Raw genomic sequence first — 27996 nt, 5'->3', positions numbered from 1 at the left:
CTTATAAAATAAAAGATAAAAACCCATAACCACCAAATATATATTCGAAATCTCGAACTGAGTTCTTACAAAATTATTTCAGGTTTTATCGAATAAATACTAAAATACCATAAATGTTGTACATTTGACCCCGGCCCCCAAAAAATATTCGAAATATTTTAGGCTAATGTTTCTGGGTCGACTTTAAACAAAAGAAAGATAAATAATTAAGAAAGCAAAAGATCAAACCTGACTTTTGATTAGTCTTGTGCCCTAATGATTCAATATAAAATGAGCTGATATGATATGTTTCTTCCTCCATTGTACGTTGACTGCCACTAGCTTCAAAGCTTAAACCAGTCATCGAGATCCATATCCATGAATTCCTCTGGGACGACATAGCTCTCCTCTTGTACAGCTTCACTTCTCTCATTCCAATGTGCTTCCTCTGAGAAGAATCCAAGTGGAATTTCAGCTGATCTTACAACCTCATCATTTTTCTTCAGTGCCTCAACTGATCTTACAACCTCATCAGTTGTCTCAGCTGGTCTTACAACCTCATCTTTTGTCTTCACTTCCTCCTCATCGTTTATCTTCACTTTGTGGACTGACCTTTTAACCTCATCTTTCTTTCCACTCATATTGATTGCTGCCTTCATACGTTTCTTCTTCCCTTCAGTTACCCTCACTTTTGCTTCCAGTTCAGCCATCATCTTCGGAAGTCTCATCAAAATTTCTGACTGGCCTCTTTCCATAAGCACTTTATCTACAACATCATCAGATAACAACATTTCTTGTACATGAGGATGACGACGAGAAGAGCCGCCTAAGTTGTTGGGCGTTTCAGTACTTCCACTGGCTACAACATTTCTTGCACTTGTTTGACCACGCATATGGGACTCATCTTTCTTCGACCTCTTGATAGCAGTATCCTTTTCTTGCGACTCCCCACGCTTTCTTTTCACTTGTGCTTGTCGAACCACATTCTCAGCTTGATTTGTGGCGTTTCCGCTGCTAGAACCAGCCGTTCCTGATGAAAAATCCCACTGATCAAAAATATGGTTAACAGATGGTGGTGCAGCAGTCTCTCTCCTAGTAGACGACGAAGGACCAGTTGATTTTTTTCTTGACGCTTGCTTTTTGGAACTCTTGCGTGGCGGCTTCGGAACAGTTGAAGGAGGAGGAGGTATCTCTAGTGCCATAAAACCATGACCACAGGTTGGACATTGCAAGTGCAGGTTAAGATAAACCCTTGGATACTGATATATCGTCCTGCATATCCCACACTTTGTCCAAAAAGTAATACTCTCCTCCGGCATCTTCAAAGAAGACGAACCCATACTGGATAGATTCGTACGGACAGGGGGCTTCAGAACAACAGGCTCATACACAACATGAGGAGTACTCCAGCTAGAGGTTGGACGGTGTGGTCGAATATTCATGCTCTGTGTTGTTGGGACAGTTTTTTGAACTTCTTTGGCTCTCTTTTCGTCGTATGAAGCTCTCCGCGTCTCGTCAGATAGTTGATACCAAGCTTTTGAAACCAGGTCATACGCACCTTTAGCGTCGTCAGAATTGTTTTTATCCGGATGGAGCATAAGAAGTAGTTTACGGTGTTGTTTCTTCATTGCTTCATCATTAGCAGTGGGATCTACACCAAGGATACCATACCAATCAGCTGCTCCGCAGATTTGTTTCTCAGCCGAGATGTAAACATCGATAGCTGTCAACAATTGTTTCAGACCACCCAGGTCGGGAAACAAGTTTTGAGCTTTGTTAGCGAATCTTTTGGCACCGTTGTAGTCCTTTTCTTTAACCTTCCTCTCAGCAACATCCATTGCCCTTTTCGCTTCGTCCTTGTTGCACTCCATGTCCTCGACAGTTACTTACTCCGTCCCAAACTATACTCTCAGAACAATTCGCACCTGGAAAAAGTGAAAGGAGAAAAAAAAAAAAAAAAAAAAAGAGATTAGATTCTGTTTTCTTACAGAAGCATATCATCTTTAGGTGACTCTAATAGAAAAAAATATTCAGTAAAATCTGAGGATTTTTAAAGGAGTACAGATATGTTCCTATAAAATGATAGATATGTTTCTACACATGCATGAAGGTTTTAACTAGCTGCATGTTCTCATGATTTGATATATAGATGCAGATCTGACCTAACAAGGGTAAAACATAAATGCGAATCATTAGCTCAAGAAAATAAAATCTTATGCGATGGCATTGGTCTCAACTCTCAACAAAGTAGAAGCGCCGCCCCAAAGTTTACTAAACAAAACCCGGTTCGACTCTCTCCGATCCTACCGCAACATTTCATTTTAAAAAAACAAGAATGGAGAACCAATCTTTGGCCAAATTAGCATGTCTAAGCCACACAATAAACACAAATAATTTACATGAAATGCAATCCGTATAATACAAAATATGAATACAAGTTTGTGCGGGGAATTCGCTGAATACAAAACGGATACACAAGGCTCATATATATATATATATATAAGAAAGATCTTGAGAATCTATCAATCTATTGCAATCAAACATCTTAACAACAAGGAAAGATCGAGATTTAAATGAAGACCCTCAAAATCTATATAACAACATTTAGACAATGATGAAGAACCAAATAACTCAATCAAAGCCACAAAAAAAACTCAACTATGATGAATACGGATCCTCAAACTCTAATAAGAGAAAACCTAACTTGAACCACAATTCACCAAACCCAAAATCAGAATCCACAATATTCCTATAGAACCATTTGAATCTCCTACTAATCACCACGACCCAAAAAAAAAAACCATAATCCATATTTCAATCAACGCAAACAATCAAACCAACTCGAGACACGGGAAAATTAAGTAGTTCAAAAACATTTCAAACGGATCTAAGAGACAAACGCTACACCGACTGCCCTAGAGATCAAAACCCAAGTTCACCATCACAGAGAGTCTAAACGTGTGATACAAACCAAAAAAAACCTAATCCATCACTGTAAAATCAAACCCATAAATTCAATTTTACTCTAATATAAGCGAGAAGCATGGAAGATAACGAAAGGAGTATACAAAGATAAGAAGAAACCATGAAAATAGGAGAAAACATACCAATCGTTGGATCGCAACTCCGAGGATAAGAATATTCAGACAAGCTTTTACTACAAGAATCAGATACACCCTTCTCTTACAAAAACCCTACTCTGATTTTATTTTATTTTCTCTCTCTCAAGAACAACCTCGTATATATCAAATGTGAGATACCTATTTATGGGATATAATATTTAATAAGTTGTTCAAAGTAAACATAATTGCCTGTCCAAATTTACTAACTTTACCATAATTGCGTTTTGACCTATTTGAGTCTTATGTGGTACAATCATGAAATACATATTTTCTTCCTTCTATCAAAAGAACAAAAAAAAGAAAAAAAATTCTTCTTATTTATGTGTAGTCTATACAACTTACACGCATGCATGCTTTTGAGTTTACTTTTGGACTAGATACAGACTATAGATTATAAATTAAATATAAAGAGTGTATACGATGACCATTTTCGAATTCAAAGTATAAAAAGCTAAACTTTCTATACATTTTACTTTCCCATAATTATTTAACCGGGGGTTACTCGACCATGATTTCTTAATCGTGGTTACTTAACTGTGGTTAAGAGTTTTAAAAGTGGTAAAATATTTGTTGTCGACCATCTCACATCTTTTAACTAGATAAGGGGATGTGCAACATGGAAGGATATTATTCAGAGAAGCTAAGATTTCATATCTTTTAAGATAAAGGGATGTGCAAACATGAACATATATTTGAACTTAGAAGAATCTAAGATCACTTGTCATGCAGCGAAGCAATTAGGTTTTCTGATTAACCACAAACTTCTTATGGTAACGACATTCGTAATCCTTACGATCTACTAACAACATAGAGACGAACGAGGAAAGCAAAGAGAGGGGGAGGAATTACAAAAACATATGTTTATTGGAAAGTGTTTGAATAAGAGATAGAAGAAATAAGTGGGAGAAACAGAACAAATGAGTTGTTTTTTGCTGTGTGAGCAGCACCAACAAACAAAATAGAGCAAAATGAATAGACAAAAATCGAGGACATGTCAAAAGGGTCGTAGTTGTCCTCAAGGCAGGCATAGGCATGTGGATGATGCAATACAAAACCAAAACACAAATCCTCACACGTTACAGGTAGCCACAAATCACACAACTACTAAAGCAATTTTATATTCATCTGTTCTTCCACATGCTCCCAATAATATGGACACCTTTCCCCGGCTGCTTACCTTACTCACCTGCTTTCTCACCCTTGGCCTCTGGTTCGGTTTCCGGTTTTGGATCGAGTGTAGCATCAGGTTTGGGTTCCAGTTCAGCTTTGGGGCTTGATTCGGTTTCCATTTCAGCATTGGGGTTTAATTCCGGTTCCAGTTCAGCTGGGGGGTTCAGTTCAGGTTCCGATTCAGCCATGGCGTTTCCTTCGATTTTGGGAGACTCTGTCTTATCATGACGGAATTTAACAACAATGCATGTGATGTTGTCTGCACTGCCACGGCTGAAGGCAGTGTCAGTTAACTTGCGGGCAGCTACCTCGGGCTCTTCCTCGCTCTGAGCAAGGGATGCCGCATCCTGAATCCGAAGTAAAAACAGTATAAAATATAATTTCCTGAACAATCTGGAAACGGATAAAAGGGGGAATTTATCTAAGTCATACCTCATTTGGTACCACATCCCATAGACCGTCACTTGCAAGCACAAGCAACTCGGCCTCATGATCTATCTCTAGATCCTGCAAAATAAGCAGAGGAGTGTGTTCACAAAAACTCAACACTCAAGGATTTCACATTGGTGATACTACGGATAAGGATAACTATATAACACCCTCGAGGAGCGATAGAAGTAAGCTGCAGTTAGAAGCGGTTACTTGTATCTCGGGTTCAGCAACAACGAATTGCTTCAGCATTCTGTTACCAAAGGCCCGGGACATTGCCAACACCCCACCTACTCTCCATGTTCCTGAGAAGCAAAAATCAAGATGATATTGTTTTAAGTCTTCGGCTGACAGAAAATTCAGAGAAGTTACGGGCATGACTCAGGAAATCTAGTTTTTCCGCTGAATCTTGAAAGCATGAATAACCCGACAAATAGAATGACTCGATAAGATGGTTTTTATGTCAGTGTTCCTTAGAAACTTAAAAATGGAATTAGACCTAAAGAGTAGAAACAAAATAACCAACAACATTTTATTGTTAGAATTTTTGAAGTAAATATCAAGCATTTTGAGTAGATCAATTAATGAAGCTAGTGATCAAACTCAGGAGGGAAATATCTGCGATCTCACTATGTCATGTTTAGAAGAAAGCAACCAATTAGGAGGACACAGATGAGGGGCGATTTCTTATAATATCAGATTACCTGCCCACATGATAACACCACCAGCGCTTTCAATTCGCTTTCTTTCATCGCTTCTATTTGGCTTATGGTCATCAGATAGCGCGATCGCTGCAGAACATAAACACTAAGAATGAAAAGGGTCCGTATAGAAAGAAAACAACAAAGACTTGTGACCAGTCATAAGAATCTATTTGAATCCATTCACTATTATTATTAACTAAATGTCAAATGTTCTCTAAAGATAGCATAATTCCATATCCTAAACTCATTTTGGCTGAATCTCTCAACTTCTTTTCTAATGATATGCCATATTGTGTTAGATCATAAAGAAGTACTGACCTTTCCCAGCTTTAGAAACTATTGTCCTCGAGTCTCCAACATTTGCAACATATAAATGGTTCCCCACCAACACAGCAGCAGATGCTGTGGAGCCATCATCTCTGTAGGTATCCTTTTCTGCCTCGAGGAATGCTACATCAGTTTGTTTATATGTTTCACCTGCCAAATTAATCAAGTTAAAAGGTGACCCAATGACTTGTATCAAGCTGTATGAACTCATACTTCTGAGATTATAGAAAGATCTTCTGCCAAGAGATATAGAACGCACTTAATGCCAGCTTGGTGTCTGTCAAAAATTGTGGATGCTTCATAAGATTGTTAAAGAGGTGTTCCTTCAGGTACTCAGCAGCACGTGAACCACCATGCCCTGTGATGGTTAAAGCTTCAGATATTAGAAGAGGGAAACTAAATATCAAGTCAACAGCATATGATTCTGCTTCTGAGTATTATATGAACGATTATTGATAGTTCAACTGTGCACTGCAGCCTTTAATATTCTAAATAAGTACAATACAGACTCTAACTAAGGTAAGTCTAGATCCTTCTTAAAATAGTAGACATAGCATATATAGTGTGATGAGTTTTGCAGCGAACAACTTAAATGTGCAAATGAAGCTATACTGTGCTTTAGCTCAGCCATGTTTACCTTGAGATAGATACAATGGTAATATGGAAAGTTGAAGACCAGACTTCGAGGAAGATCAAATATTTTCCCCAATTTTCCCCAATTCAATACTAACAATTCCTTTCCGTCTATACCACCAAAAAAAAAGAAGAAGGAAAACATAGATTCTAACCATCAAATATTCCAAACATGCACACTGTTTGGCCTTCAATTGTGGAAGCTTTGACATCATAGAAATCTTCCATCGTAGATCTTTTCCCTCTGAAACTACAGTATCCACAGCTCAAGCTTCCGTCGTCACTGCAATTGCAAGTAACATTTGTCAAGGACCACTTGAAAACAAATGAAGAAAAGTAGAAAACAAATACTTTCAGATAGATCCAAAGCCATATTCAAATAACAGATTGCCTACAGAACAATATGAAGCTTCCACGTATAGTGGAACTTAGTTTCTTCCATGATATAATCATCTGTATAGCAAAATAATTCAGTGAAACAAATGAAGAGCACATGTGACACGTGAAACAACTAAAGTGGAGTATAGCCGAGCATGAATTGATATCTTCAGTACAAGTCCTATATAAACAGCAGTGTATATACCCTAGGCATGAGAAACAAACATATACCAAAAGGGATGAGAAACAAACTCACTTTTTCCACCCACCGCCGATGTATCCGCCATCATCAACTTTCCCAGGGGGCATATCAACTAAAGAAACTCGTCTCTCTCCAGTGGAAGAATCAACCATCATCTTTGCACTAGTTCTAAATCCGAATCCACTGGTTCTACTAAATCCAAGAAAATCGGTTCTAAACCCGAAACCAACAACACTCAAGGTCTTGTTAATATGATGTCTTCTTCCTTGAGCCAACACCCCAAAATGACCACCAGCTTGAACAATCACACTCCTTAAGAAAGTGCTGCATACCATCTAAGATCCCAGGTCAAACCTTATAGCAGCTTCTCCAATGCAGGAGCTACATATATAACAAAATCAATCTGTCATTAATAAACAATATATCACGAAATTGACACGATTCCTAAATCAGAAAATTAAAGATTCGAGTAAATTTGAAGATTACGAGTTACTTCAACCGTAGAACACAGAAACAACGATCATTATCATCTGCTAAACACACAGATCCTGGATCCCTAAAACACCAATTTTAAGATTGTAACAAACCCTATCTTATATGGATAAGTTTTTAGGTTAAAAAGCTGATTTCAAACCTCAGAATCTTCAAAATCAAACTAGATCCTACTACGTATTCAGAGAAGAAGATGATAGAATTTTAAACTAGAGAATCCATGAACACGATCTAGAATCTGTACTTACTAAAACGATTCAACTAAATTCGAATAAACGAAACGGATCAAAATCAAAGTAGAGAGAAGAAGAAGAAGAAAAAACTAACAGGTATCTTTCACGAATCAAAAACTCAGAAGAAAAAAGAAATTAAAAAAAAAAAAAAAATCCAAATCAAAGGATCTGTGTGGCAACGAATCCTAGTAAGAGCTCTGACAAAAGAGAATTCGAATCGGATCGGAGAAAGGCGGTTAGTGTTATGTACCCAAGGATCCGAATCTGAGAAGTGAAGAAAAAAAAATTGCTCCAGCGAATCAGCTTTTTGGAGCTTCCATGGAATCTGAAAGAATCCAAGAGAGAGAGTGGTGGTGAGTAGTGAGAGAGAGAGAGAGGAGGAGGACACACCGAACAGAAGCGGCAACGTGGCATTACTCATGCATCTATCATTTATATACTTAGTAGGTTTTTTTTTTAATTTTTAATTATCATCTATGATTTATATAATCTGAAAAAATCATGCATCTATGATTTATATAATTAATAATTTTTAATTATTAATTAATGACTTCGACTCTACAGTAAAACCTCTATAAATTAATAAGGTCGGGACCACAATATTTTATTAATTTATAGAAATTTTAATTTATCGATAAATTAATAATTATTAATTTATGAAGAATTTTTTATTTTCATAATTTTGAATATTTTTGATTAAAAATAAAATACTTTTGTTATAATTCACACTTTTATATTTCTTAATTTATAATTTTGGTTATGATTGATGTCAATAGTTTACTAGATTATCAAAGTAAAAATGATAAGGAACAACTCCGCAGCATTATGGACGGTGAAATGTTTAAAAAAACATAGTTTAAAAGAAATTGTTGTTACTATTCTTCATGATCAAGTCAAAGAAGATATTATAGTATCTTTATAATCAATTACACGTAAAAAAGCAGCTATTGCGTGTAAGACGCTCTACAATTTTTGGATACAATTTGAAAAAACAACATAAAAAGTTTTTGATGCAATGAGAAAAATTATAGAAGAGCTCCAACAAGAATGCAAATTCAAGAATAGACAAACAACAATAGAGTCATATTTCACTAAATTTTCTTATATATATATATAGTTTATATCATTATTAATTTATGATATTGATGGAATTATATTTCTACATAGGATTTAAAAAAAAAATATTATCTTATTATTTTATCGAATTGCGTCATGTTTTACACCGCCCCAACTTAGGATTGGAAAAATTTATTAATTTATAGCAAATATTAATTTAAAGAATATTAATTTATAGAGGTTCTACTATATATCTCAGTAATAAAAAAAAAGAAAAAAAAAAGAAAGGGAAATGGCTTGATTAACTCCGTAATTACATTTTTTTCGTTGTCACTTGTCAGCAAATTTAAAAGATTGCATTCGTAAGTTGACTTGATACCATAATAACCAAACAACATGTACACTGTATACGGAACATCGAAAAAAAAAATCTTAAGCAATCTCAAAGAATTAATTAGAAAATACAAATATATGCTATAAAAAAAATTCAAAGGAAACTTTTTGCTAAATGGTAAGAATAGTAATTTTAATTTAAGTAATTGAAAATTTTAAAAAACTGACACCAACAAAAATATTGTGGTGAGAAAACAAAGCATTGTTGTTATACTGAATGGACCCTTTTAGAAATAAAATTTATTATGATAAAAATAAAATATTATTTGTTTAATTAATTACATTTGTTCATAAATTGATGCACATTTGATACATTAGCAAAAATATACAGAAAGATAAATAACATATTACGAAAAAGTACGCTATAAAATCGTATGAACACACAGTTTTTCAGCAATTAATGTTGTTTATTATAACAAAATCTGTCATTAGTGTAATTTGCTTTGTTATTAAATGATCAGCAAAGATAATTATTTCAATATATATATATATATATATATATTTAAAACATGCTTTGTAAAATTATTTAATATTTAAAAAATTACATAAATGGATGTGAGCCTGTGTATTCGAGAACTAAAATTTTGAGTTTAAAACTTAAAAACTCGACGACAATTAAAAAAAAAAAAACTGACAACTCATAAGTTAAAAACTTAAAATTGGTCCCAAAATCTTTTAAAAAACACCAATGAGTTTGCAAAGGTATAAGTGTCTTTTTGGGATAACTTAAAAAATTAACAAAAACAGTGAAAAGAAAAAATAAAAAAATTAAGAAAATCCCACAGAGAGAGAGAGAGAAAAAAAAAAAAAAAAAGGAGAAGCAAAGGTTGTGTGTGACTTTCGTGGAAGCTCCATCCATCCGTCCTCTCTGTCTCGTGCTAAAGGCTTCGCTTTCATCATTCATTTTCTTCTTCTTCGAAATCTTCAAATCTTCACCATCACTCTCTCTCTCTTTCTCCCTTTATACTTTTGCCTCTCCTCTGGGACACTTTAGTTTGTTCTTCTTTTTTTGTGATCCCATCTTTGCTCTTTCCAAGGAAAAACAAAACAAAGATTTGATTTTTCTTCCTTTTTTTTTTTTTTTGGTGGTGGGTTTAAACAGTGTTTGTTTTTCCTCCCTTTTACCCTTTTTTCATTGTTCTTCTTTCCCCCAAAACTCTCAACGTTTCTCTACTGGATTCTCGTAACTAAAGTTTCTTCCTTTTTTCTCTCCTCTTTACTAGAACTGCTTCTTTGGGGAGTTCTTGTTTAAATTGAATACCAAAGTTTTGTAATTTTGAATCAAGTGTTTACTGAATTGAAGTTTTTTTATATTCCCCTAAATCTTCATGGGAGGTGAGTGAAGTCTCTGCAATTTTGAGTTCTTTACTCTCCAACTATGAATTTCAGACAAGAGAAGTTTGTAAGGTCAGTGTTCTGTTCTCCAGATTTGTCTCCTTCAATTCTAGGTTTTTGGGAACTCAATTCACTTTGTTGATTTCACAGGTTTCAGGATTGGAAGTCCGACAAGACTTCCTCCGACGTGGAATATTCCGGTAAAAACGAGATTCGAAATGGAATATTCCGGAGAACGATAAGCTCAATCTCAGACAAGTTCCAAAGAAGCTTTGAAACAAGCTCATCAAGGATCAAACTTTTCAAAAGATCATACAAGTCTTACTCTTTCAAAGAAGCTGTTTCTAAAGGGATTGGTTCAACTCACAAAATCCTTGACCCACAAGGACCTTTCCTTCAGAGATGGAACAAGATCTTTGTTTTGGCTTGTATCATCGCTGTCTCGCTTGACCCTTTGTTCTTCTACGTTCCTATCATCGATGACTCCAAGAAATGTCTTGGTATTGACAAGAAAATGGAGATTACCGCTAGTGTTCTGCGCTCCTTCACTGATGTCTTTTACATCATTCACATCATTTTCCAGTTCCGTACTGGCTTCATCGCTCCTTCTTCACGAGTTTTTGGGAGAGGTGTTCTTGTTGAGGACAAGCGTCAGATAGCTAAACGTTACTTGTCTTCTCATTTCATTATCGACATTCTTGCTGTTCTTCCGCTTCCACAGGTTTTGGTTCATTCATTGTTTGTGTTTACACGCCTTTAGGTCTTGATTGATTGAGTAATAATGTGAGTTGTGTGTTTTTGCAGATGGTGATTTTGATTTTTATTCCACATATGAGAGGTTCAATATCTTTGAACACGAAGAATATGCTGAAGTTCATTGTTTTCTTCCAATATATACCGAGATTTATAAGAATCTATCCGCTCTACAAAGAGGTGACAAGAACTTCAGGGATACTTACTGAGACAGCTTGGGCTGGAGCTGCTTTCAATCTCTTCCTTTACATGTTAGCTAGTCATGTGAGTTGAATTTACTCTTACTGTTGTTTACTGTTTTGAGGATCAGAGCTTTGGATGTATTAATATTTCTTTTGGTCAAAAACTGGTATAATGTGCAGGTGTTTGGTGCTTTTTGGTATTTGTTTTCTATTGAACGCGAAACAGTGTGTTGGAAACAAGCTTGCAAGAGGAGAACTGATCTCTGCAATCCAAAGTTGTTGTACTGTGACCATAAAAGTCGAGGAGGCAATGCTTTCCTCAATGAGTCTTGTCCGATTCAGACACCAAACGCAACACTCTTCAACTTTGGGATATTCCTAGACGCACTTCAGTCTGGTGTAGTCGAATCTCAAGATTTCCCTCAGAAGTTTTTTTACTGTTTCTGGTGGGGTCTTCAAAACCTCAGGTATTGAGATTATACACATCAGCAGATTGTTTCCGTTTGTTATATACATCAGTAAAGAAACGACAATAAGTTCTTACATCTTTGTTCTGTTTTCTTGATGCAGTTCACTCGGTCAAAACCTTAAAACAAGTACATATGTTTGGGAGATCTGTTTCGCGGTCTTCATTTCTATTGCCGGGTTGGTTTTGTTCTCGTTCTTGATTGGGAACATGCAGGTTAGTCACATTTCATCATATGTGCCATACTGTTTGCAAAGTTGATTTTCTTATTGACTAGTTTTTAAATTGTAGACGTATCTGCAATCAACAACCACAAGGTTGGAAGAGATGAGAGTTAAGAGAAGAGACGCAGAGCAATGGATGTCTCACCGCTTACTCCCTGAGAACTTGAGAAAAAGAATCCGCCGATACGAGCAATACAAATGGCAAGAGACAAGAGGCGTTGATGAAGAGAATCTTCTTAGTAATCTTCCCAAAGATCTTAGACGCGACATCAAACGCCATCTCTGTCTTGCCCTTCTCATGCGGGTAAAGAAAACACCATCCATTCTTTTTACTTGGTTTCAGTTTCTCATATAATTTGGTCAGCGTCACTCTTAACGGCAACATGTATCTATCGGTTATAGGTCCCGATGTTTGAGAAAATGGACGAACAGCTTCTTGATGCACTTTGTGACCGTTTACAACCCGTGTTGTACACTGAGGAAAGCTACATCGTAAGAGAAGGAGATCCGGTAGACGAAATGCTCTTTATAATGCGTGGGAAGCTTCTAACAATGACAACAAACGGTGGAAGAACTGGTTTCTTCAATTCTGAGTACCTTGGAGCCGGTGACTTCTGTGGTGAGGAGCTTTTAACTTGGGCTTTAGACCCACACACCTCCTCTAACCTCCCAATCTCAACAAGAACTGTTCGAGCTCTCATGGAAGTTGAAGCATTCGCACTTAAAGCTGATGACCTCAAATTTGTGGCGTCCCAATTCAGACGTCTTCACAGCAAACAGCTAAGGCATACTTTCAGGTTCTACTCGCAACAATGGAGGACTTGGGCTGCTTGCTTCATACAAGCAGCTTGGAGAAGATATATTAAGAAGAAACTCGAAGAGTCTCTTAAAGAAGAAGAGAATCGGTTGCAGGACGCTTTGGCTAAGGAAGCTTGTGGAAGTTCACCAAGCCTCGGGGCTACTATATACGCGTCACGGTTTGCTGCAAATATCTTACGCACCATTCGTAGGAGCGGGTCAGTAAGGAAACCGAGGATGCCTGAACGAATGCCACCTATGCTACTTCAGAAACCAGCAGAACCAGATTTCAATAGTGATGATTAATTTAATTAGCATGTGTATATGAAGAATTTTTTTATCAAATTACGATTCATGCAAAAGCCAAGAATAGAGCCAATATATATAAATAGAAGTCTTTTTATAATAGGAGTAAGCTTAGAGATACAAAGCCTCCAATGATTTATTATTCCTCTTCAAGAGTTCTACAAAGTTTGATATGAGGATAAAGTAGTGCCAAACAGAACTCAAGAAGCCTGAAGTGAACCCACTTCTCTCTTCAGAAATGTGGGCAAAGCGAATGCTGCTCTGTGCATCTGTTTTGGTAAAAAAGACAGATCAGGATTTTGTCTAAGTGAAATATATAATGGGGAAGTCATAGTTGTGTTAAACTTACATCAGAATTATAAAACTTCAATTCTCTTTTATGGGTCATTGCACCATCTAGTTTCTCAATTGGGTTGATTGGGTTCTTGAAGTCGACAGCTGGTCCTTCAGTAGAGCACAAGACGAATCCAATCACGCCACTGCAATGAAGACTTTTTGCTCAATTCATGTTTCTGGTTTCAGTAAGAACACACAATGTAATCAGAAGAAAAGTATAATTAACCTTGGATATGTGGGGACGCTGCTCCACGCATAGTGAACACTTTTGAATGTTTGACGGCAAATGGAGATCATATCTTCTATAAGATGAGTATGGAGCCACATACTTTCCGCCATGTTACAAAGAATTCCTCCAGGCTTCAACGCTCTAGCCAGTGTTTCGAAGAAAGGCTTCTCAACAAGAGCTTGAGCAGGACCTATGAATATATAGAGCAAAATACGAGAGAGTTAGGAGCTGAAGTCTGAACCAAGTTTTGATTCAGATATTCCAAGACTTTTGCATACAAAACATACCAACGGGATCTGAAGAATCAACAATGATGGCATCATACTTCCCTTCAGGGGATTTACGGAGGAACTCAGCAGCTGCCAGAATAAAGTGATATTAACACAAGGAAATTTTCCGATAGCTTTTTTTGAATAGAGGATAAGTAGAAGAAAGTTCAATTACCATCACCAATGTGAAGTTGGACACGAGGATCCTCAAATCCAACAGCTAACTCGGGGAAGAACTTCTTAGACACCTACAACGACCATAGAAATCCCATTTTCTGAGATAGAGCATAACTAAAAATTGTTCATATATGCCAAGCAAAAAACTAAAAGCTTACATCTATAACCATTTTGTCTATCTCACAGATGTCAATAACCTCAACAGAACTATGGCGAGAAATCTCTCGAAGAACACCACCATCACCTCCACCAACAACAAGAACCTGCAAAATTTTAGACAGAGAAGTCCAGCATTAAAACGCAAGAAAAATGTGTATGCAAGCACATTATGTTCCCTAGTTCGATCAGAGCTGAATACATTTCAATGTACTGGATTGATTCATCATTGCGAAAAGAGATATCTCATGAGATCAAATAGGAACAAAAGGGTTACAACAACGCAAGCACATTATGTTCCAACATATTCTCCATAAAGAGGCACATTCATCACAAATTGAACATACTTTTAGATTGATTGATTAATTGCAACAGGCCACAAGATACAGGAAACCAGAGGGACTAAAACTTTTCAAGGTGAGAAATTACATTTTTCGGGGAAGATATAGAGCACAAAGGCAGATGGGCTATCATCTCCTGATATGCACATTCATCTTTTTCAGTCAGTTGTACAATGCCGTCTAGAACAAGCACCTTTCCGTATGTGGCTGACTGCAAAAACAAGAACAAAAATGAGGTCATCCTAAAGAAGAAACATAACAAACTGCACAAATCAGCCCCAATTAAAAGTATAAAGATTCAGAAGATGATAAGAACAATCAAACGAAAGACAGAGATGCTATTTTAAACCTCAAACACTAGGACTTCCTGAAAATCTGACTTGTCTTTGAACAGAACTTTCTCAACTTTCAGTGAGTGCGCTTCTCCTACAATCATAACATAAAACAGTTCAGCCGTATAAAGTCACATGAGCAAGCTCTCTGAAAAACCACAACTCACAAACTTTCAACATTCAGACACAGCATCTAAAACCCAGCAGAACCTTGTACAAAATACCAATCCTAAGGAACTAAGATGATCGAAAACAACAAAAACAAGCCTACCTGGCCACATAGGGTTATTGAAATAGACAGCATTGCCGCCTTTTTTTCCTGCATCCAGTTAAGAAAAAAATCCAAAAAGTAAGAGATAAGTTCCAAGTAATTAGCTTGTTGACAAGAAAAAAAAAAAAGGTAAAGTAATATAACCAGAGCGAGGGTGAGGCTCCGAGAACCACCCAGAAACAACAGTGGAGTGACACTTAGCATCTTCCTCTGGAACACAAGCTATAGCCTTAAGACAACAAGAAGGTACAGTTTTCTCTAAACCATTCCCATTATTATTACTCGCCTTCCCATCCATAGTCTTCGGGCATACCAAACCTTTTCCGACGTCTCCCTCCATAGACAATCCTTTTCTTCTCCAGCTCCAGCCTCTGTATACTGCAAAAAAAACCAAAAAGCAACACACAGAGAACCTTCAAACATTAGAATCCTCCTCACAACATCGAAAGACTTAAAAAAAAAAAAAAAAAAAAAAAAGAAAGTAGCAAGACTTCAAAAACCAACACTGTTGAATAGAGAGATTCAGTAAAATGTCAAGAGGCTTAAACATTCACCTAGGGGGAACTAATAAAGGTTTAAGTATTTTAACCCTAGAACAACCGAATCACCAAGATGAAACAACATTAATTAACGAATCTTAGAAATTTGGAAAGCGAAACACTTTATAGAGAAACGGTTTGGTCCGATTATAGAAGTATATAACTTTTGGAAATCCATCTACCCAAAACCAAAAAAAAAAAAAAAAAAACAAATAAAGACGAGATTTTTCGTATTGCGCCCACCAAAAATGGCTCTGTTCTGTATACGAAAAAATATGTCTTTTTATAAAAATCTATTCTAGAGAAGCAGCAGTAAAATAGGGTTTCCCAAAACCCAGAAATCAACAGAGAAAAAAAAAATCAAACCGGGTACCAAACCCGAACACCAATCACGTTTCATCGGAACAATTAAAAAAGATCGAATGTGATCAAGAGAGAGAGAGAGAGAGAGAGAGAGAGGAAATGAGAGACCTGGTCGTGAAACGGCGGAGAAGAGAGAAACGTAATCCCGGAAGAAAAGCTAAACAATGATCTGAAGAAGATGAACAGTGAGCGGGAGAAGGAAGATTATTAAAGTAATGATTGAAAGGAAGAAGGAATTAGATTCTTTCTCTTTCGAATTTGGACTCTCTGTGTCTCTCTTTTTATTTATTTTTTAATAATCTATCTTTCGGTTGTGTTCCTCACTTCTCTCTCTCTCTCTCAGGCTCTTTCTCTGTGTAAAGGTCTCTTATATTTGTTTCCGCAGACTGACTAATAACAACTTTTCTCTAACTTTTTATTTCTTTTATTTCTCGTTGATTTATTTATATATATAAACTAATAAAAGTAGGCAATATTTTTATTTTTACTGAAAAATAAGAAGAACATAAAATTAGAAAAACAACTATGCAACTATTTTTTTTCACATTTGATATAAAAATAAAAATATTGCATACTTATTATATATAAATAATTATTATTAAAATATAGTATAGAACTATTAGATCATGTGCATTGGAGGATTATTATCAATTAAAAAAAAGAAATATCAAAAAATTAAGAGAAAATGTAACAAACGTTTTCCGGTTGAGAAACCTTGAGAAATTGTTCTCGACAAATGACACAATCTAATAGATTAAACTAATTTATTCTCTTTTTTTTTTTTAAACGTTTATTCATTATTAATCAAGAGGAAAAGGAGAGTACAATAACCAAACCAAATCCAGACATTTGCAAGAAGTAAAAAAAACCTTACCAAGACAAATTGACTCAAACATCAAAAAAGACTCCTAGCCTTGTCGATCCTGCTCAATCTTGTCCTGTAACCAAGATGGACCACCAAGTGCAAGGTAAGAAGTAAGTCGTCCCTCTCGTGACACACTAGAAGCAATAGCCCTAGCCAAACTATTGGCTTTCGGTGAAGAGAGGTGAAAAGTAACCTTCCCCATCACCTGTATTGTTTTAGTGATTTTGTCAACCTCAGAACGATACTTTTGGCCATTGTAAAGGCGATTCCAAAGCGGCAAGCACAGCATGACAATCCAACCAAACTTCACATGACGTTATCTGAAGATCTTTAAGACTCTGTAGACACCACAACACACAACTCAACTCTGCCGAGATTCTGTTATTGCGGGGAAGGAAGGCATCTCTGGCATGGTACATAACATCCTCGTTGTGGTTCCGTAGGAGCCAAGCACCTCCACGGAACAATAATTTTTTAATTAAAAATATATTTTGAGATCCACTCAGTATCAACCGATGCAGGTGCTCTCAGTGCACACAAAAACACATTTTTCGGGTATGGAGAGAATAACGACCAATGATTTTCTCTCGAAAAGCTATTTTCTATTTTGAATTGTTAGAATTTTTTATTTTGGTATTGTTTTGGCCATTTTATTTTATTTTTATTTTTTGGTTAAGATTCTAAAAATTGATTTATAAATATTTTCTCGTAGTTTTCAATCTCTTTTTAGTTTTTACCTATGGAAGTTATAGATTACATGTAAAACTCTCTCTACAACAAGAGTTTCATGATTTTAACTTAATATAATGAGTTTTGGTTGGCAAAAAAAAATCTTCATACACAGTCGAATATTAGATGCGAATTAGAATTCTTTAGCTAACTTTTGCGTAAGTCCATTACTAATATGGAGAGAGCATGGTTAGTGCTTCGTCCCACTTATAGCTTTATTGGTAATCAGCTCGACCATTAGGGATGAAATAACGTTGTGGGCCTTGTGGCTTTGTACCTGAAATAGTTCTATATTCAAGATTCAAGACTAACATTATAATGAAATAAGTGAATTAAATTTAATTGAAAAAGCTCCATATTGATTAGACTATATGTTAATTTCACATAATACTATTCCAATACGACAACTTACCTACATATTACAGATAGAATGCGATTCGTTTCCTTCTTGTATTTGACTATCTTCTTCATAAAGTTAACTCTTTTTAATTAATCTTGTATTGTTCAATGACAAGAATCTCAGTTTTATCTCTTTCGATTTCAACCCTTTAACCAATAAGGGAATTGGTAGATGAAATGTCACTATCTAAGAAATCTATTATACAAAAAAAGATGTGGCACAGGTCGTGTGAATTGAATGTCAAATCTTCCTTCATTTAACATCGTAACATAAGTTTCATCGAATGCTAAACGAAAAAAAAAACATTTCGTAAAAATGAATGAAAGGTCCCACGAAGAATGAATGAGTAGATATGTCTGTCGGTGTCTTTTAATGTAGACTCTTTAAGTCTTTCATCGGTCGAGTCTTCGAGACTCTTCTCCTTATTTTTTTCTACTTCGGCCTCATTGCAATTATGGAACATATATGAAAAATATTACCAACCACAGAAATTCAAATTTTCAAAAGTTGATTATATATCTTCTGAATATGAATTGATGTTATGTTGGACCACGTACCTGTTACGTCTTTTATTGCACGAGCTAAAATTCAAAAATTTTGTGGATACAGTTCAATCTTTCTCTTATGACTTAAAAAGAATTGGCGGTTGTTTCAAAAATTCACACACGTTACGGCATCATCATGTAAAGACTTGGATGATAACATATTAACAATGGCCAATAGATTTGTAATGACATGATATCATAGTAACTCTTGAGTATGTCTAATTTTTTTAATCTAAAAGTTACATTAGCAATTAAAAACGAAAAATAAAAAGACTCTTTATATTCATATACATAAACGATTGTAAAAATACATCATTTAAACTAAAATAGATGGAGTATTCAACTAACTACAAATGCTGTAAAGTAAAAAAAAAAGACAAAAGTGACTGATGCTTAAGAAGAATTAAAGTTCTCAGGTGGTAAATTCTGCTCCGGAGAGTTCCGACACACCGGACAAGTCCCATTCAACTTCAGCCACTCGTCAATGCAATCAGCGTGAAAACAATGTTGACACGGTGGTATTGTCCTAAGTGTCTCTTTTGGTTCGTACTCCGATAGACAAATGGCACACGTCGAATCGTCTATTTTGGGCAGCCTTTTGCTCTCTCCCAACACTATTTTTGGGTACGACTCTATAGTAGGCTCATCAAGACCCGTTATGATGACACGTGAATGCAAATAATGGGCTGTTTGAGCGCTGTTGATGATATCTGGTGGTGGGCTTGGGACGAGACGGCGTCCTTTGATACACTCGTTGATTTTGCTATATACAAAACAGAAAAGACCAAATACGATTAAAGCTCCTGGGATCCCGGCACCGATGGCTATTGCGTAACGAGCTCTTCTCGGAATAGCTGAAAAATTAAGGGAATGAGAATTGATTAGAGGAAAATAATACTAAAAGCTATGATTAATTATCTTTAATCATAACTAATATCATGTGTATTGAAAGAGACAAATGAAGAAAAAAGAAGTTAATGTGCCAAAATGTAACTGGTAGAAGAGAAGACTCTTTTAGTAAATGGGGTAACAATTAAAATCGTTGACTAAAAGATAGAAGTAGGGCAAAGTTAAGCAAATTAAAGTGGGAGATATACTAGTATAAGATAAAGTCAATGCATTGGAGCTTTCATTATGACGGCACCGACCCATTTGTCCACTTACCTAATTGTATCTCCCAACTTCACACATTCATCTCAATGAATGCGTGTGTTTTGTTTTTCTTAGTGAAAGTGAAAAGATGCAAAGAAGAAAAGAGATATTTGAAGTCTTTTAGGATAGTAAGGTTGAGGAAAAACAAAAACGTTTAAGCTGATCATGTGCCTTTCACATTCATAAGCTAGCTACTCAGTTAGCCTGATCATGTGTACAGTGTATACGCATATAAAAATATTTTAGTTTCACTTACTTGTTCGTTCATTAGTCAATCTATCATGCATGTTGAATTCTCATGTTGGTTTTAGGATTTAAACAATCAGAACGGACAAAACAATTGGTTATAACTTGTCATTCAACCAGATTTGTATAATCAACTTCTATACAAAGACTCATTCAACACACAAATTGCGTCATGGTCTACGTCAGTTTTTCGTCTTAATTAGTAATAATATCTTCTTAAGCATCTGAAATTTATTATAATGAAGATAATCAATCAATCAATCAAATTTTACTAAAAAAAAAAAGATGAAAAACTAATTTAATTTACCTGGTTTATGAACATCAGAGCAAATGGTTTCACGAGAAGAATTACTTTTAACCCCACACTTACCACCTCTAGTCTCACACCTACTACATCTCGGAACCCTCCAAGTAAGCCAGAGGTTATCACTTAAATCCGAAGACGACACCATCTGCTCATAAAACGGCCACCGAACCGGAACATAAACCGTTTTCATCAACCGGCACGACTGAGACGACAAGTAGTATATCATCCTAGGCGAAGGAGTCGCAAACACCGTGCCGTTTTCATCGCTCAAGCACGTTATCGGATTCAACGGCTTATAACGTAGAAACTCCGAAGTAGGACACTTAAAGAACGTGAACTGACGTGAGTAAACGCCACTAAACGGCGTCGTTGAGAGGTTTAGCTCTAAGATCCGTTGAGGAAGACAGTTATCTGGGTCGTTGATCCAAATCTGTTGAGCTGCGTAATCTATCTCTTCGACGGTGAAGCTACTAGAGAAAGGTAACGTTATAGTGGTTCGATTAACGTCGTTTGTATCGCACGTTAAGTCAAAGCCTTTGTCGTAACCGCAAGATTGTGATTGTTGAGGTTTTAGACGGAAAGGGAAACGGATGGTCGGACCGTCACGGCGACAAACGGCGTTAGTGCATGTAACGGTGGCAGTAGTCGTCGTCGTCGGGATTAGGAGAGATACAATCAACAAGAGAGAGAATGATATTGTTTCTGTTAAATCCATGTTTTTTTTTCTTGGTTAGGTGTTGGAAACTAAAGCAGGTAACCTTTTTGTAATTGGAATGGACTCAAAGTCTACGTAAGCATTTGTAGTAGCATACTTATTTGTTTTTCTTAGTAATTTAATTGTATATTTCGTGTATTTATTACGTAAAAGATTTTACACCATAATTACTGAGAAAGTATCTAAATGTAGAAAAATGAATGTATTAATGAATTATATAGATGAAAAAATCAAAATGTAGAAAAATAAAATTGATTGTTTGACTCGTAATGTTGAACTAAGTTTTGTATTTTTGTTTATGTTAATATACATAGTTATGTATTTTCATTGAATTTTCGAATTTATGTCAAATTGAATTTTTTCTGACAAGAAAAATAGGTGAGCGACAACAACTCAAGAAGATGTCTATTATAAAAGTCAACTATTTCCAAACAAGCAAGACTGTATAATTTTTTCACTTTATCACAAGTTAAGACTATGACTATGACTACAATTTCCGAGAATTTCTAGTAGCCAGAGCATAATACATGATGCGACTACAATATTGTATATTTACATGATTATGATTGATTCATAAAAAAAATATTTGCATTGAACGAAAAGTCAGATCTCAGATTAATTTACGAAACATTTACTCTTTAACTAATGAGTTCCATAATGACATTTGACCTCTTCTCCGTCTATGAGAGCTTATCGCCTTATCCACTGCATCAAGAGGTAGATTAATCAACTCTAATGTCTTTTCCCAAATTTCTAAATGGTTCCATTGCATGGCGCTGTTCATATCCATTTTGTTAGAATTTTTGTGCTCGTGAAAACATATATGCATACCGTTATCAAATTTCGATAGTCTTAAACGGCTCTTTTTTTTTTTTTTTTTAACTCAACAACAACTTTTTTATTCACCAATGTCATGTGATACAAGTTCTCTTGCCACTAGATGCTCTAGCCAACGCGGTACAGTAGAATAAAATCGGATCTCATCGCTCTGAAAAGAGGTAGTCTTCTGAGCTATCCTGTCTGCAACCGCATTCCCTCCTCGTTTTGTAAACTTGAAAGCTACTTCCTCAAACTGGCGGCATAGGCACTTTATATCTTCCAATAATGGTGCTATTTGGGGTCTCCTTTCATCGCCTTTAATCGCTGAAATAAGGTCTTGGGAATCTGATTCAAAGATCACCTTCTTATATTGGTACCGCGCAACTGATACCATCGCCCACCGGAGGGCTTCAGTCTCAACTTCCAACACGCTCCGTGTTCTTGGTATTGCTCTAGCTCCCATCCATAACACCGACCCTTGATGATCCCTTAGGACCCAACCAACTCCACTCCGATCACCTTCCCTAGGCCAAGCTCCATCCATATTACATTTGACCCACTTTAACGGTGGTGATCTCCATCGAACTTCCAGTGATAGAGCCGAAGGGTTAGGCCTTAATCTACCTGTGTTCTCTACTCTACTTCTCCACTCCTCAGCATCCTCCTCTACTAACTTGATCAGTCTTTCCACCCCAATGTCTTTCCCGTTAAAGCACAACTCATTCCTACTTTTCCATAATCTCCACAACACCCATTGAGATACAGTCGGTTGCGGATTCTGACTCCTCTGTTCCTTCTGGTAATTTAAAACCCAATCCATATTCGCATAGAGAGAATCAGACCATTCGCCCCCCTGAGGGGCTGGGACAGAGGATACCGCCCACACCACTCTAGCATAGGGGCATTGGAAAAACAGATGGTTCACTGTTTCTGTACAATTTGGGCATCTGATGCATGAAGCTTCCTTAGAAATATGGCGATAAGCCAGATTCCCGTTCACAGAGAGACAATTGCTTAAGCACTTCCAGACGAAATGATGAATCTTTGGTGGTGCCTCCAGCTTCCATATCAGTTGATAGAGCGCGTCGAGGCTTGGCTGGTCCACTACTTGGGCTCGCCCTCTCTGCCTTATCACCTTTAGGACAACCCAATATCCAGATTTTACACTATATAGTCCCGACTTTGTATAATCCCAAGTATATCCATCCATTGTCTAAAATCCTCCTGGTCTGATTTCCTCAATACGTTGCTTATCTTCGTCCTCAAAAGCTAAGGATAGGAGGTCCCTATTCCACTCTCTCCCATCAGGGCCGAGGAGATCTTTCACAGTAGCTAATTGGGCGACAGAACTTTGAAACTCAGGTGGGATTTGCTTTACTCTTAATAATCCTCTCGCCGGTTTGGATTGGAGCCATTGATGTTGCCAGATATTTATGTCCTTGCCATTTCCCACTATAGCCCTAGCTCCCTGCCTCACCAGCTCTTGGGCTGCCAGGAGACTTCTCCAAGCATACAAAGGGCGATATCCCAGGGGAGCAGTCAGAGGATCTGATTTTCTAAAGTAACGACTTTTGAAAACTCTTGCCACAAGAGATTCCTTCTGGGTTATAATCCGCCATAATTGTTTCCCTAGCAGGGCATCATTAAAAGCCTCTATGTCCCTAAACCCTATCCCCCCCTCCGCTTTTGGCCTGGTCAACTCTTCCCATGCTCGCCAATGCATTCCTCTGGATTCTTTCTTATTTTTCCACCAAAAGTCAGCCATAACCGAAACAAGTTGATGACACACAGTTACTGGAAGTTTAAAACACGTCATCGTATAGGTCGGTAAAGCCATAACCACTGCTTTTAAAAGGACTTCTTTTCCCCCGTGGGATAGAAACATTGTTTGCCACCCATTTACTCGTTGATACAACCTTTCCTTCAGATAGCTTAGGATGGTGACTTTGGAGCCTTTAAAAGCTTCTGGTAAGCCCAGGTAGATTCCTTCCCCTCCTTCTTTACTTATTCCTAATTTATGCTTGATCTCTCCTCTAATTACCTCAGGAATAAGCTTCCCAAAATATATACTGGATTTCTGATAGTTCACTCGCTGACCCGAAGCCAGGCTATATTCCTCAATTATTCGAACAATCTGATTTATCTCCTCCTCCTCCTTCCTACAATAGAATAAGCTATCATCTGCAAAGAGTAAATGGGAGATAGATGGAGCCCCTGTTGCAATCTTTAACCCTGTATCCTCACCAACATTTCTGTGCAGATCACAAAGAGGTACGGAGATAGGGGGTCCCCCTGTCTCAGCCCTCTCGTCGGTTGAATATCCCCATACGGTACACCATTAATCAACACCTGATATTCTACAGTTTTCACGCACTCCATGACCAAACTGATCCAGCTCCCTGAGAATCCCAAATAGGTCATAGCGTTTTCCAGGAAAGACCATTCCACACGGTCATAGGCCTTGGAAATGTCTGTTTTAATGGCTATGAAATTCTCCGCACACTTATTTCTGGAGCTGAGAGCATGTAGCATCTCATGTGCGATCAGAATATTATCTGAGATAAGCCGCCCTTTCACAAATGCAGCCTGTGTCTCGGAGATAATATTGGGGAGGATCCGTTTAAGTCTCGATGCCAACAGCTTACTAACAATCTTGTAGACCACATTGCATAAGCTAATAGGTCTAAAGTCCTGGAGCTTTGAAGCCTTCATTTTTTTGGGAATCAAACAGATATTTGTTCTGTTTATTCCTTCCTCCAACCTTCCAGTTCTCATGAAGCTTCTTACCATCTCCGTAATGTCCCCTCCAACCCTCTCCCAGAACTGCTGAAAGAAAAAACCTGTAAGACCATCAGGGCCAGGACACTTATTTGGGTTGATCTCAAACACTGCTTCTTTCACTTCCTCCAAGGAAGCTTCAGCAGTCAGCATTTCATTCATTTCGGTAGAGACAGTGTTTGTGCCTTGTTCCATCTCTTGAAGCCTATATCCAACATCTTCAGAGGGTTTTGCTCTTGGAAACAAGTTAGGGTTTTGCTCTTTAACATGGAGTATATATATTTGGTGACGATAACCAATTATTTTAACTAAAATCTCACACAAAAAGGTATATTGTTAATCTTTGATTCTTCTTTCAAATATCTAAAATTTCAAAACTAAAATTGGTTTCTCCAAAGAGAATTTTCAAACACTCGTAATAATCTTGGTCTAACCATGGCATATACATATAGTGATTTTCTTCAACTTTGGAATAACGAACAGTATTTGGACGACCATAAGTGAATACCCTTCCTCAGTGGAAGTACGCAGAAAATATGGCAATTCAAATGCCATTTGATTACAAAACAAATTGTTCCAAAACACACATAAAACGAATAATTACTAACACAGTCGCTATAAGAAATTGGAGACCGTAAGGACAAATAATTTTGTGACTCATTATTATATATTGAATTGTGTCTTTCGAAAAGGAATGATGTAGAAGAGGTTTCAGCTGATCCCTATTTGCTCAATGTACATGTCATATTATGATGCTCAAACATTTTCTTTAACTTCAAGTCTTCCTTGATAGTTAGACTTTCATGCATTAATGGAAATGCTTTCGTCTACCTAATCAATGGAATGACATGTAGTATACGGCTCTTAACATCAAGACAAAGACATCATACTGACATATGATGATTTCTAACTGAGCATAATTGTTGGTGCGGGAATTGGCACCCCCAACATACCGATCTAAACCCGACTAAGGAAACCGGTTATCTAAACCAGTAGCTTGACCCCGCGGTGGATTTCATCTTCGAAGGCTCAGTAGCACCAAGAAGCCCAGTTCCGAGGTGATGAACCGACATCCAGCTCGCCCAGCGGCTGACCTAACAGGAAACAAGAAACTTTCCTAATCAGCTCGGCCACGATTTAGAAAGTGGATATATTTTGTATATTATAGAAAACCTATAAATAGAGGGCAATCCCTTCATTATAAAGTCATCCAGCAATTAATACAAAAACCCTAATTCTTCATTGTTCTTGAGCAAAACCCTAACTTGTTTTCCAAGAGATTTCAATCCCCTTTTGCTTGTTAGCTTTAATCCGATTTCTTAGAGAGAAAGTGTTATTGAATTTGTTTCCCCCTTTAAACAAATTCATTGTGTGAAACTCAGTTTCTACAATTGGCGCCGTCTGTGGGGACGCTAAGTTCTCAACTCACTTCTCTTTCAGAGTCCTTTGAAATTCAAACAAGCAAAATCATGTCTCTAGCATCTAACGGTGGTGTCGCCGACGTAACCGCTCCACAACAAGACAATCCGGTTACCAGAGCCATCGACTCTCAGGACGTCGCTACCGATCCACCAACCGACGCACCGACCACACGAGTCTATCACCGACGTCACCTTAGTGCATCGAGGAATCCGGTAGACGATTCAATGACACCCTTCGTCGGGGTGCAAGACACCGACGCACCCAACCTCGGAGCCCGGGAACTTGTCGGGGAGCTACCTGTCGACGGATCTGCCGCTAGACAGACTGCATCCACGCGAGTATCGCTCCCTCCCAACTCGTATCTATGGACGACCTCCAGCACGTGTTCAGAACGATCTCTAAGGACCTCTTCCAGGCGATATCCGACATGAACCAGCGATTGGACGCAATAGAGCGCAGCGCACCCCCTCTACTCCAGCAGAACACTGCACCACCGCAGGCATCTCGGCGGAATGACCCCTTAAACCGACGACTGTTTAACGATCTGCCACCATCGGCCTTCCGATTCCTGGCCTAGCACGCGCCATCGGTGTTAGCCTCAGGGTGCTGCCCCACGTCGGACAATCCTCCCAGGGAGATCCGACCTTCGCTCCCCATCCAGAATTGGAAGAAATCCACCTCAAAATCCGGGATATGGGATCCCTTCTCCACCGGGCTGTGAGCACAGCCCCGGAGATCGACAAGATGTTCGAAGCCACGCAGCTGACCCTGTTTACCAGACGAGTACTGGAGACATCATCCCGACCGTAAAACTAAGGTTACCGACCTATGAAGGAACTAGGGATCCAATGCAGCACATAACCTCGTTCATGGTTGTCGTGTCCAAAGCCAGGTTCACCGAAGAACAGAAGGACGCCAGTCAATGTCAGCTATTCGTTGAGAGTTTGATTGGGAACGCGTTAACCTGGTTCTCTCGACCCCAGCGAACTCAATCGATAATTTCGCTCAGCTGTCAACAGCTTTCCTGCGGAACTACCGGGTCTTCATAGAACGCGGCGTTTATAGCGCAGAGTTGTGGGAAATTATCCAGGAACCTGGAGAACCCCTGCGACGATATCTTACCAGATTCAAAGAAAGCTATGCCAGCGTCTCGGTTACCGAGGACGTTGCGATTGCCGCCTTCAAAAAAGGACTCATTCCTGGGTCGCCCTTACAAGTGGACCTCAATATCCGAGAGGCCAAGGATCTGGATGACGCACTTCATCGGGGGTCCCGTTTCGCATATGTTGAGGAAGACGAAGAGAAGCAGACAGGGAAGACCCCTCCCGCACGTACAACTCCAGCAAAAGAGAAAAGCCGAGAAGTCTACCAAGAACCTCGGAAGCACCATGACCCAAGGGACCCTAAACGTGGGGTGGTCACCGCGATCTCCGAAGAGGGGGGACAAGGTAACACGCCTCCGAGCACACTAGAGGAGCTTTACTGCGATTTCCACATGTTCGGAGGACATTCCACGGCCGAGTGCAAGCATCAGTCCAATTACTTATACGAAAAATACCTATCTGGCGAGATCAAAGCTGTCTATCAACCTAAAGCTTCCTGCGGCGGACGCGGGGGTAGAGGTCGCGGAAGACGATTCGGACGATTCAACCCTGGGTGAGGTCAGAAGGGAGGTAACCACTCGAATAATGCGCCGAGCGACCTGCAACAGCCACCCCCTGTCGAGCAGCAGAATCCAGCACCAACGGAGGTCCTCCCGACACCGCCCAAGCGTCAAAAAGATAGCAGGCTGAACAAATCCCACCTCGGGGGGCCGTATCTCT

The 27996-nt window shown here is 38.0% G+C and overlaps 5 protein-coding genes across 5 annotated transcripts; 1 reads left to right on the top strand and 4 right to left on the bottom strand.

Moving 5' to 3' along the window:
- Nucleotides 1-18: 18 nt before the first annotated feature.
- On the bottom strand, nucleotides 19-3229 carry LOC104728843 (uncharacterized). Its single transcript, XM_010447773.3, has 2 exons — nucleotides 3087-3229; nucleotides 19-1904 (listed from the first exon to the last, which is right to left on the bottom strand). The coding sequence occupies exon 2, from the start codon at nucleotides 1848-1850 to the stop codon at nucleotides 324-326; it is 1527 nt and encodes a 508-aa protein (XP_010446075.2). The 5' UTR covers nucleotides 1851-1904; nucleotides 3087-3229; the 3' UTR covers nucleotides 19-323.
- A 717-nt stretch (nucleotides 3230-3946) lies between these two features.
- LOC104725831 (putative protein phosphatase 2C 76) lies at nucleotides 3947-8111 on the bottom strand. Its single transcript, XM_087472994.1, has 9 exons — nucleotides 7920-8111; nucleotides 6999-7325; nucleotides 6520-6647; nucleotides 5991-6089; nucleotides 5723-5881; nucleotides 5405-5491; nucleotides 4914-5005; nucleotides 4704-4778; nucleotides 3947-4618 (listed from the first exon to the last, which is right to left on the bottom strand). Exons 2-9 carry the CDS (start codon nucleotides 7277-7279, stop codon nucleotides 4280-4282), a joined length of 1260 nt encoding a protein of 419 aa, XP_087329120.1. The 5' UTR covers nucleotides 7280-7325; nucleotides 7920-8111; the 3' UTR covers nucleotides 3947-4279.
- A 1743-nt stretch (nucleotides 8112-9854) lies between these two features.
- Nucleotides 9855-13282, top strand: LOC104725829 (cyclic nucleotide-gated ion channel 1). Its single transcript, XM_087472993.1, has 7 exons — nucleotides 9855-10525; nucleotides 10604-11174; nucleotides 11258-11470; nucleotides 11569-11855; nucleotides 11959-12070; nucleotides 12146-12382; nucleotides 12481-13282. Exons 1-7 carry the CDS (start codon nucleotides 10497-10499, stop codon nucleotides 13180-13182), a joined length of 2151 nt encoding a protein of 716 aa, XP_087329119.1. The 5' UTR covers nucleotides 9855-10496; the 3' UTR covers nucleotides 13183-13282.
- Nucleotides 13238-16722, bottom strand: LOC104725830 (spermine synthase). The gene is made up of 11 exons (XM_010444567.3): nucleotides 16304-16722; nucleotides 15438-15671; nucleotides 15294-15341; nucleotides 15040-15116; nucleotides 14779-14901; nucleotides 14352-14456; nucleotides 14192-14264; nucleotides 14035-14106; nucleotides 13745-13937; nucleotides 13532-13661; nucleotides 13238-13451 (listed from the first exon to the last, which is right to left on the bottom strand). The coding sequence occupies exons 2-11, from the start codon at nucleotides 15631-15633 to the stop codon at nucleotides 13383-13385; spliced, it is 1086 nt and encodes a 361-aa protein (XP_010442869.1). The 5' UTR covers nucleotides 15634-15671; nucleotides 16304-16722; the 3' UTR covers nucleotides 13238-13382.
- A 2275-nt stretch (nucleotides 16723-18997) lies between these two features.
- Nucleotides 18998-21315, bottom strand: LOC104725828 (putative RING-H2 finger protein ATL21A). Its single transcript, XM_010444565.3, has 2 exons — nucleotides 20440-21315; nucleotides 18998-19588 (listed from the first exon to the last, which is right to left on the bottom strand). The coding sequence occupies exons 1-2, from the start codon at nucleotides 21152-21154 to the stop codon at nucleotides 19128-19130; spliced, it is 1176 nt and encodes a 391-aa protein (XP_010442867.1). The 5' UTR covers nucleotides 21155-21315; the 3' UTR covers nucleotides 18998-19127.
- Between the last annotated feature and the right edge of the window lie 6681 nt (nucleotides 21316-27996).

Source organism: Camelina sativa, chromosome 11 (assembly GCF_030686135.1).
Source record: "Camelina sativa cultivar CO46 ecotype springtype chromosome 11, ASM3068613v1".
Classification (NCBI taxonomy): Eukaryota; Viridiplantae; Streptophyta; class Magnoliopsida; order Brassicales; family Brassicaceae; genus Camelina; species Camelina sativa.
This window is presented reverse-complemented; position numbering and strand designations above follow the sequence as displayed.

What these genes read in the sequence shown, in the direction of transcription:
- LOC104725828 (XM_010444565.3), bottom strand. Translation starts at nt 21,154, where the DNA reads ATGGATTTAACAGAAACAATATCATTCTCTCTCTTGTTGATTGTATCT. An exon ending in CTCTGATGTTCATAAACCAG is followed by an intron (nt 19,589 to 20,439) that starts GTAAATTAAATT and finishes TTAATTTTTCAG; the next exon opens with CTATTCCGAGAAGAGCTCGT.
- LOC104725830 (XM_010444567.3), bottom strand. Translation starts at nt 15,633, where the DNA reads ATGGAGGGAGACGTCGGAAAAGGTTTGGTATGCCCGAAGACTATGGAT. An exon ending in GGAGCCTCACCCTCGCTCTG is followed by an intron (nt 15,342 to 15,437) that starts GTTATATTACTT and finishes AACTGGATGCAG; the next exon opens with GAAAAAAAGGCGGCAATGCT. An exon ending in TGATTCTTCAGATCCCGTTG is followed by an intron (nt 13,938 to 14,034) that starts GTATGTTTTGTA and finishes ATATATTCATAG; the next exon opens with GTCCTGCTCAAGCTCTTGTT.
- LOC104725831 (XM_087472994.1), bottom strand. Translation starts at nt 7,279, where the DNA reads ATGGTATGCAGCACTTTCTTAAGGAGTGTGATTGTTCAAGCTGGTGGT. An exon ending in CATGTTTGGAATATTTGATG is followed by an intron (nt 6,090 to 6,519) that starts GTTAGAATCTAT and finishes TAACCATCACAG; the next exon opens with GGCATGGTGGTTCACGTGCT. An exon ending in AGACACCAAGCTGGCATTAA is followed by an intron (nt 5,882 to 5,990) that starts GTGCGTTCTATA and finishes TTAATTTGGCAG; the next exon opens with GTGAAACATATAAACAAACT.
- LOC104728843 (XM_010447773.3), bottom strand. Translation starts at nt 1,850, where the DNA reads ATGGAGTGCAACAAGGACGAAGCGAAAAGGGCAATGGATGTTGCTGAG.
- LOC104725829 (XM_087472993.1), top strand. Translation starts at nt 10,497, where the DNA reads ATGAATTTCAGACAAGAGAAGTTTGTAAG. An exon ending in CTGTTCTTCCGCTTCCACAG is followed by an intron (nt 11,175 to 11,257) that starts GTTTTGGTTCAT and finishes GTGTTTTTGCAG; the next exon opens with ATGGTGATTTTGATTTTTAT. An exon ending in GTCTTGCCCTTCTCATGCGG is followed by an intron (nt 12,383 to 12,480) that starts GTAAAGAAAACA and finishes TATCGGTTATAG; the next exon opens with GTCCCGATGTTTGAGAAAAT.